Genomic DNA, 9,897 nt, shown 5'->3' on the forward strand with positions numbered 1-9,897 from the left:
CACAATACGTTGTGGTTGGAATGGTCAATTGCCCACACAAAACCACAAAAATTTACATTATTTATATATAAAAACCTCATTAACTTTTTATTTTTTTTACATATGAGTGCCCCCATTAAATTTGAAATTTATAATTATAGTGTTTTTTAACAAAAAAAAAATTTGGCTTCGCCACCACTGACTGCATTCCACCAAGACACTAAAGCCGGTCTAAACCTCGAGGTGGGATGACTTTGGCTATTTTGCGTACTCAAACCCAAAGCTCAGTTCAAGTTAGATAGAGTCATGTCTGGACATGTGTGTGCAACTGCCTACACAAAACCCACACAAGTTATTTATTTTTATATTAATGTCACAGAATCATTTGCTTAACTATATACTTATTTCTATATTTATATATTGATCCTCAAAGAAGCCAGCACAGCATACGGATTAAAAGCCACGGTCAATCTTTATTTCAAACTTTCTTGTTGTCAACTCTTTATGCTGTAAAAATAAACATCAATTTACAAGTTAAACAATAACAGTGGAATTACCTCCAGACACCAAAAAGTAGTCCTGAATCATATCAAATCAATAAACAGGGAGAGCCACCTAGTAAAAAAAAAAATTATACATGTCAAATGCATAATAAAATTATTAAAGTTACTAATGTATAAAAAATAAGTAACTTGTGTGGATAATAATGCACGTAGAAGATGAATCTCTATACGTATTGCTTGAATATTCTCACCGATTTTTTCACAAAAGATCCAAGTTGGTGATAATTTGCTTTAGAAATATGTCCGATAGCACAAGTGGGCAACAAAGCCCCGCCGCCTTGATGGGTGAAATATTAACTAGAGCTTCTTTGTCTTTTTAATTATATCTTGTTCTTTCAATATGGTTATGTTCAAACAGTGAACGATGACGACTGATATTTAAGTTCTAATCGTTCAAGGTTGGTCGAGTTGATACGATTTATATTAAAAATTTTGCTTGTTTGCTGTATTCTTATGAATTGCAAACACCTGTTGTAAACAGATCTTCATATGGAAAGCAATGGGACAGTGGATCTTTCTCCTCTTGAAAAGAAGAAGAAAGCTGTTTGACGTCTCCCCTGCAGCTAGCGAGGAGCTCTCCAATTTTACGGAGAAACTGCGGGAACGATCAGTGATGGCCGGTGAGTATGTGTACATGTAGAAGGTACCGCCATTAATTACAGAAAGAGGTCAGTGAACGCCTCTTTCTGCGTCTGCTTCTCCTCCGTTTCCTTCTTCTTCTTTGCTGAATACAGAACCAACCAACGAGACGGGATGGGTGCCATGGAGTTCGAGCCCGACACAGGGCTGACCAACGATGACCTGAAACCAACCATGCGAGACCAGCGGACTCTGACTGGTTGGGAGATGGCGAGCCTCTGGGTCGGCATCGTGATCGGGGTCCCCAACTACTACCTGGCCGGCAGCCTCGTCGAGCTCGGCATGTCGTGGTGGGAAGGGATGCTCACTGTCACCCTCGGCAACCTCATTATCCTCTTTCCCCTTCTCTCCACCGGCCACGCCGGCGCCGAATATGGCATCCCCTACCCGGTCTTCGTTCGCGCCTCCTTCGGCGTCCGGGGTGCCCACATCGCCACCGTCATCCGCGGCCTCGTGGCCTGCGGCTGGTTCGGCATCGAGACGTGGATCGGCGGCCAGGCCATCCTCCTGCTCGTCCCCGACTCCCTCAAGCCAGCGTCCCTCTCCCGAACTATCTCCTGGCTCGACGCCTCCCTTCTCCAGCTCGCCTTCTTCTTCCTCTTCTGGATCCTTCAGGTCGTCGTCATCTGGAAGGGCATGGACGGCGTGAGACGGTTGCAGAAGTACTCTGCACCTATTCTTATCATCCTCGCTATCTTGCTCCTCGTTTGGGCCTATGTGCGTGCCGGCGGGTTCGGGAGCATGCTCTCTACAGAGTCGACTCTTACCCCTTCGGAGTTCTGGCGGCTCTTCTTCCCCTGCCTCACCGCCTGCGTCGGAACATGGTCCACCATGGCCCTCAGCATCCCGGACTTCACGCGGTTTGCCCGCAGCCAGGGCGATCAGGCCCTCGGTCAGGCCATCGGCATGCCCCTCAGCTCGGCCGCCTACGCCTTCATCGGCCTCGCCGTCACCTCCTCCACTCAGGTCATCTTCGGCGAGACAATCTCCAATCCCATTCTGCTCCTCCCCATGATCAGCACCAGCGTCCCCATCATCCTCATTTCCATAGTCGGTATCACCCTTGCCGTCCTGACCACCAACGTCGCCGCGAACGTCGTCGCGCCGGCGAATGCCATCGTGAATCTCAATCCGGCCAGGTTTGGCTTTAGAGGTGGGGCTTTGGTTACTGCCGTCATTGGGATACTGTTCCAGCCTTGGAGATTGTATGGGTCCAGCGAGACCTACGTCGACACTTGGCTGGTTGGTTGCTCCGCGCTTCTGGGACCCGTCGCCGGCATTGTCGTCGTCGATTACTGGGTGCTCCGGCGAGGTGTTCTGGATGTTGGTGCATTGTACTCTATGAATCCGGTTAGTCCATATTGGTATTTCAGGGGATTCAATCTTGCCGCCATCGCGGCAATGGTCGTTCCAGTGTTGGTTGTGATTCCGGGATTCCTTTATGAGGTTGGAATTCTGAATTCCGTTCCCGCTGTGCTAGTCGGGATTTATGACGTTGCCTGGTTCATCACCTTCTTCTCTGCCGGCGCTCTTTACTGGATTCTTTCTAGTTTGTGGGGAAGAACTAAAATGGCCCAAGTGCACGATCCACTGCTGCTCAATTCTTCTCCTTGAAGAGCGTCGCAGTAACGAACGGTTGCCAGTGAACTGAATCGCAGAACGTATTTGGTGATGTAGAATCTGAAACTATAAACATGGAGGATCTTGATCTCATGCTCCTTACTTCCCGTAAAAATTCGTATAGAGAAAGGTTCGTTGTATTTAATATTATTCGTGAGCTTCTGGATTCAAGTGGTGGATATTACAGTTTCTTTCGAATTGGGGAGGCATCATCTAGAAATAACTGAAAGAACTCAAACAAATCACTGTTGGTATCGGGCTGCCTTACCTTTCACCTTTCCAATTGATTCATCTGTAAAGTTTGATTTATTTCAAGCATTGGAACACAGATTGTTGTTTTTAATAATCAGCCGCTGCATTGTTGCTTTTAGTATCTTTCCGGAGAAGCAAGGTTATTATCATCTCAGTTATGGAAAAACGCATCACAGGCTACAGAGACAGAAACGAAGATGATCTGGGCTGTGCTTACTGATCATGCAGCAAGAGTATATTAGGAAGCAAGAACTAGTTTAATCCATGAAAGCAAATGTGAACTCAATCTCAAAAAAGACCTTGGATGTGTTCTAAAAATTCAAACCATAAATAACTTGTTGGTACCGAAGAGAGAGATCCATTCATTTGCTTAACAGCACCATGTGACTCCAGTTTCTGTTTAAAACACTGTGGCTGTAGTAAGCTGTACACTTCCACAGAAAGATTCATGCGGATTTTGTAATATTAGAGATTTGAAAACTCTGATACATAAGATCCAAACGCTGGAGCCGACACATTAGAGGACCCAGAGGCAGTTGAAGATGGTAAATTGTTAACCTCTTGTTCTGCACATGAACTTTTTATCATCTAATTTCTACGAAGAGCTTCATCTTTCTAAATCTTTTTGCACGAGCTCTGCATTTTATGACAATTGCGGGATTTTTGTTAACCTCTTGTTCACATGAACTTTTTATCATCTAATTTCTGAACTTTTTATCATCTAATTTCTACAAAGAGCTTCAGCTTTCTACATCTTTTTACACGGGCTCTGCATTTTATGACAATTGCGGGAAATTTTTTTTCTGTTATGATTATATCAAACACTTCATCCAAATGAAGCAAATGACAACAAAACCAACATATAAGGCTCTTTCTTTGATGTGACGGCTTGAATGGATTTGTCAAAGATGGGAGCTAGGATCATGGACGTCATCCTCTTGCAATGAAAAGGTGGATCTGGCGTGAGACTAGTTGGTTAGACTAGCGGCTTGAGTTCTTGGTTCTGACTCCATTAATGTCAAGTCCCTTTATAAGCTTAACAGTTGCTAGGTTATGCTTGATAGATCAGAGGCTGATGTTAAATCCATATTAGATTAAATCTATAGTTTAAACAAACAGTGAATTCAATTGAGGATCTCAAATCTATGTTACCTTATGAAATTTGTTTCCCGAAAGAAGGCATGGTTTTAAATTCTGAACCACCGCTAATGTGAGGTCCAGGGCTATCAAACAAATCATAGAATAATTTTTCTTCTTTTTTAAAAAATTAATAGTAAGAATCTTCCTCCATAAAACAAAGCGCCCTCTTTTCAGTTAGGTTTTGAGTTTGGTAGCATGCTGGATTTTGTTGCAGCTGCTCCCTCTCTCTCTCTCTCTTTCTTTTAAAACAGGATTTTTATATAGAAGCAAACTATTTGTTTATTGAGGCTGGAGCCAGCAAATAATTGAATCATGGATGCCATGTACTCAGAGTCCAATCCAACGCTTAATTTCTTTTTATTTAATCAGTTGACTAATGGACAAACGTGATGATGGATATATGTTGTGGCCTCTAATAATGGACCATGTGTTATAAGCTAAAAATGACTAAAATTGTTCTATTGGTTAACTTGATGACGTCCCCAAGATTTGATGTCTGGTCTCTCTCAAGTTCCATCCCAACGGTAGCTTCAATAAATTCTGATGTATTTTACCACCATCAAAGTTAAGCATATGATCTCCGACTTGGCGTAGTGAAAATGTTATGATAGATACCAATCTGATGCAGTGATTTTGTTATATATCATACCGATGTAGTATAAACCAATTTAGAAAGAAATTCTGATGTATTTTACCATCGTTAAAGTTAAGCATATGATCTCCAACTTGGTGTAGTGAAATGTTATGATACCAATCTGATGCACTGATTATGTTATATACTATACTAGACCGATATGGTATAAATCAATGTAAGAAACTCGTAAAGTGGGTTCCATAAAATAAGATTTTCGGATCCTAAGCCCCGATGTTAGCTACAACAACAAGAATTCAAAGAGAAATGCAGAAAGATAATGGCCGAAGGTAAATGAGAGAAAATTATTGAAAATTAATGGAGGCCGTTGGTGAGTCTATCTTGGTCCTCCTCCAGACTTTCATGGTTTCCTGTTCCTTCTGCTGCTGACAAACCTTTATAAATTGGTAGCCGTCTCCTTTCTCTCTCTGACAGGAAGAGGATAATGGAATCCAAATGCCTCCATGGATGCGCCCATCTCAAGGTTCCTTTCCTTCCGATCCCACAAGTTAAACCCGGAATTGGAAAGAACCTCCGGTTCATCACCATCACTACCCCCTTCCCGCAACTCCTTTGCCGGCACAGACCACCACAGCCGATATTATCTCTGAGCTTCGCTCCAAGAGCAGCCAATGAAGGAACCTCCCACTTCGAAGCCGACCCTGCACTTATCAACGAGGACCTGAAACCCACTATGCCGAGCCAACGCACCTTCACCGGCTGGGAGATGGCCAGCCTATGGGTGGGCCTCGTCGTCGGCGTTCCCACCTACTACCTCGCCGGCAGCCTCGTCGAGCTCGGCATGGCCTGGTGGCAAGGAATCGCCACGGTGGTCGTCGCCAATCTCATCCTCCTCTTTCCTCTTGTCCTTACCGGCCATCCCGGCACCCGCTACGGCATCCCCTTCCCCGTCGTCGCTAGGTCGGCATTCGGGATCCGCGGCGCTCATTTCCCTACACTCCTCCGCGCCCTCGTCGCCTGCGGCTGGTTCGGCATTGAGACCTGGATCGGCGGCCAGTCGATATTCGCCCTTCTCCCCGAATCTGCGAAGCCGGCTTCCCTGTCCGGAATCATCCCCTGGCTCGGCACCTCCGTACTCGAATTTGGTTGTTTCGTCGCTTTCTGGATTGCGCAGATGAGCGTCATATGGAAAGGCATGGATGGAGTTCGGGATTTGGAGAAGTACTCTGCTCCCATCCTCGTCCTCTGCACTCTTCTTCTTCTCTGCTGGGCGTATTCGAAAGCCGGCGGCTTCGGCCGAATGCTCTCTGCTTCTTCTTCCCTCACAGCTCCGGAATTCTGGCGGTTATTCTTCCCGTCTTTGACGGCGAACATCAGTTTCTGGGCCACAGTGGCCCTGAACATCCCGGATTTCACCCGGTATGCTAAGACGCAGGCCGACCAGGTTCTCGGCCAGGCCGGGCTTCCGATCTTCATGGGAGCGTTCACCCTAGTCGGCCTTGCAGTCACTTCCTCTACTGAAGTCATCTTTGGCCATGTAATCACCAGCCCCATTCAGCTTCTGTCGAGAATTGGCGGTACCTTGCCTGTAATCCTCTCTATAATTGGGATCTGCCTCGCGACATTCACCACCAACCTCGCCGCCAACGTCGTCGCCCCCGCCAACGCCGTCGTTAACCTTAGCCCTTCGAGGTTCAGCTTCAGAGCCGGAGCTCTGCTCACTGCGGTTCTTGGAATTCTCTTCCAGCCATGGCGACTTCTTCAGTCCAGCAAGAGCTTCATCTACACTTGGTTGGTTGGTTATTCCGCGCTATTGGGACCCATTGGAGGAATCATCCTCGTGGATTACTATGTTCTCCGGCGTACTGTATTGAATGTGGATGCTCTGTATTCCACAAATCCGTCCGGCCCATATTGGTACTTTGAAGGTTACAATCCTGCCGCATTAGGGGCACTAATCGCCGGCATTTTGCCAATGATCCCGGGGTTTCTTCATAAGGTTGGGTTATTGAAAAGCATCTCAAGAGAACTGATGATTGCTTATGACAACGCCTGGCTCATCAGCTTCTTCTCAGCTGGCCTGGTTTATTGGTGCCTCTCGAGACTGGTGAGAAGAATTTATGAGTAATTCATTCAATGCAGCTCCCCGCATCCCCTTTGTAATGGCATACTGCAACTATGAAGCTTCAGTTTGCAAGATAGCTCATTCTTATCAGGTTGGTCTCTACTTCAGTCTGAAACAAGTCCCTGTAGTTGAGAATCTCAAAGATAAGAAGAAACGCAGTTCTTTCTGCTATGCACTGTCAGAAATTACAGGGAAGTGGAAGTTTCAGCTGGCAGATTCACGTCAACAGCAAAGGAAGAACCATTTCTAGCCAGATAAAGATCACCTTATCTTTCAGCTCTCTCTCTCTCTCTCTCTCTCTTTTCAAAACAGGAGTTTTATGTAAAAGTAAAATAGTTGTTTATTGTGGTTGGAACCACCAAATAATTGATTCATTATGTCATCTGTCAGAGTCCAAACATATTCTTTATTTTATTTAATCAGTTTAGTAAAAGGACAAAGAAGACTATATGTTGTGGCTTCTAATAATGGAGCATGGTTATATGCTAGAAATTATTAAATTATTTGGTTAAATTGAAGACCTGCCCCTAATATTTAAACTCTACAATTATGAAACCGATCATTCATATAAAAAAATCAGAAACATGAGGCTGGGGTTTGCTTGTTCCTCTCGAAAGTTCCGTCCTAACTTTACCAACATCAAATTTAAGCATGCGATCTCCAACTTTACCATAATGGTAGCGTTGAGACATGATCTAGGGTCTTCAGTTTGACAACCTTAACATTTTCTTCTTATCATCTTACCCACCACCTGTTACGACATAATATCAAACTCTGATTTGACTGCTCCTGTTTTTTAGCAGATACCCAAGCATTTGAAACAAAATCAAGGTAATACCCATCACTTATGCAAACACAATTAATAACTTCTTCAAGAAACAAACACGAAACCCAATGTGTAAGTGCAGTTGAGAAACCTCAATCTTTTACTCGCTGTGGTTTCCTAGTGAAGGTGTCTAATCCTTAAGGGGCATTTGATTTACTTGAAACCATTGAAACTATGAATCATTGTTATTCTTGTTTAAAGTGCACTTTTTTTCATTTCCTCTTCATAAGCTTTGAACATGACAACACCACCTTTGGGCAATGCATTGCTTCGTTAAATCTAGCACAGTTCCATTCCAAATAGCAGCATGGTTACGTGTGATTAAAACAGACACCAACCACTTTAGTGATAACTAGTGTATATTAATTGAAATCTAATACTCCTATATGTGAAAATATATTGTTTGGTGCACAGAAATGGATAAAATAAAGATGAGATGCATGTTTTTCTAATCACAGAAACATCCCAACATATTCATATACGTATAAGAATCATGAAAAACATGCTTGAAACATCAATGAGTCGTATAATTCTATTTCTATGCATAAAACAAGTGTATAAAATCAGGGAACAAGAACAATTCTATTCCTCCTGGATTGATTAGATCTAGAATCTGAAATCAAATTCACCCTTGATACGGAGGTTCATGAACATGGGGATGGCTGGATAGGAACCCGGTGTGACAAGACCCGCTCTATTCAACACAAGACCCTAAACCCTATGGATCAGATCCTTAATGAGAATCCAAAACATCACTATCTTGGATCCTTTAAGAGGATAAAATCTGAAAACTGATTCATATTGGATCTAGCTCACTTGGATCCGTCCCGAATCCGGAGCAAGACCTTATTCCTTCTTGTCAGATCTGAGCCGAAATGATCCGACCCGGCATGAATATGTAGCCCTTCAACATGGTCTCCTTTGAAAGATCCTCGTAAGGCGGGAAAGTGGGAAGATCGGCATCCGACCTTCGCACCGATTGCCGGAGAATGCGGAGGCCGTCTTCGGCCATGGCGGGGACAGGTCGGAGGCCGCGTCGGCACCTTCCCAACCTCGGTAAGTAGAGGGTCACCGCCGGCCATGCCGGTGGCCGATCCTCTCCTCTTCTGTTTTTGGGGGCAGGAGAATAAAAGGATGAAGGAGGAAAAAGAGAGAGGCTCGACAGGCCAGGCCAGGCCAGCGGCGCCGTCATCCTCTTCGCCACTTCCTTCTGTCGGCGACAGGGAGGAGATGGGCAGGTCCTCCTCGTGGCAGCCCTCGTCCCTTGATTCCTCTGAGGCGAAACAGGGGAAATGCTCGACCCCCATAACGGGTCCCCTTCTAATGGGATACTGCAGCTATGAAGCTTTAGTTTGCAAGATAGATCATTCTTATCTGGTTGTTCTCTACTTCTGTCTGGCGCAAGTCACAATAGTTGGGCATTGTCCGAAATTGCAGGGGAAGTGGAAGTTTTAGCTGGCAGATTCACATCAACGGCAAAGGAAGACAAATTTCTAACCAGATAAAGGTCATCTGATCTTTGGGGATTTTCATCCTAAAACCATATGATACACCTTTATGACATAATATCAAACTGTGATTTGACTGTTCCCGTTCCTGTTTTCTGACACATGAGAAACGAAAACATGTGATACAAAATCAAGATAATATTGATCATTCATGTGTTTAATCACTTCTTCAAGTAGCAAAGACGAAAACCATAGCAATTGAGAAAGGGCCTAGATAGCAGAGGGTTGGTCGTATGCTTAAATTTCAATCATTACACACTGCGTTTCCTAGTGAAAGGAGTCTAATCCTTACTAGATGTTCACCTTGTGGACAAGGTGAGTCTAGACACTGCACATTAAACCAATGTAATTAGCTTTTTCCACTTTCAGTAGTTGCTCGGGAAACCAAGAAAAGGATAATAATAAGATTAAACCAATGTAATGACTAGTTGTTTCCTCTTTCAAAAAGCTGCCAGAGCATGAGAGACAGAATGCTTGATTGATCTCAATTATTGTCACAAATATTGTTCTCAGAAAAATCTCGGCGAGTTTTTGCTTGGATATTTCTCTGTGAAATTGTTCTTTTCAAGTAAATCTCAAGAGAAGATCTTGGCAATTTTTAAAAAATTAAAATAAAAATCATAAAAAAAAACCTTAAAATATAAAAATATAAA

General features: G+C 43.9%; 2 protein-coding genes across 2 annotated transcripts; both read left to right on the forward strand.

Moving 5' to 3' along the window:
• The first annotated feature begins 803 nt into the window (after positions 1 to 803).
• LOC116265898 (purine-uracil permease NCS1-like) lies at positions 804 to 3,150 on the forward strand. Its single transcript, XM_031646891.2, has 2 exons — positions 804 to 940; positions 1,024 to 3,150. Exon 2 carries the CDS (start codon positions 1,296 to 1,298, stop codon positions 2,793 to 2,795), a length of 1,500 nt encoding a protein of 499 aa, XP_031502751.1. The 5' UTR covers positions 804 to 940; positions 1,024 to 1,295; the 3' UTR covers positions 2,796 to 3,150.
• A 1,894-nt stretch (positions 3,151 to 5,044) lies between these two features.
• LOC116266458 (purine-uracil permease NCS1-like) lies at positions 5,045 to 7,292 on the forward strand. Its single transcript, XM_031647694.2, has one exon. The coding sequence runs from the start codon at positions 5,270 to 5,272 to the stop codon at positions 6,911 to 6,913; it is 1,644 nt and encodes a 547-aa protein (XP_031503554.1). The 5' UTR covers positions 5,045 to 5,269; the 3' UTR covers positions 6,914 to 7,292.
• The last annotated feature ends 2,605 nt before the right edge of the window (positions 7,293 to 9,897 follow it).

This window comes from Nymphaea colorata, chromosome 12 (assembly GCF_008831285.2).
Source record: "Nymphaea colorata isolate Beijing-Zhang1983 chromosome 12, ASM883128v2, whole genome shotgun sequence".
Classification (NCBI taxonomy): Eukaryota; Viridiplantae; Streptophyta; class Magnoliopsida; order Nymphaeales; family Nymphaeaceae; genus Nymphaea; species Nymphaea colorata.

What these genes read in the sequence shown, in the direction of transcription:
- LOC116266458 (XM_031647694.2), top strand. Translation starts at nt 5,270, where the DNA reads ATGGAATCCAAATGCCTCCATGGATGCGCCCATCTCAAGGTTCCTTTC.
- LOC116265898 (XM_031646891.2), top strand. Translation starts at nt 1,296, where the DNA reads ATGGGTGCCATGGAGTTCGAGCCCGACACAGGGCTGACCAACGATGAC.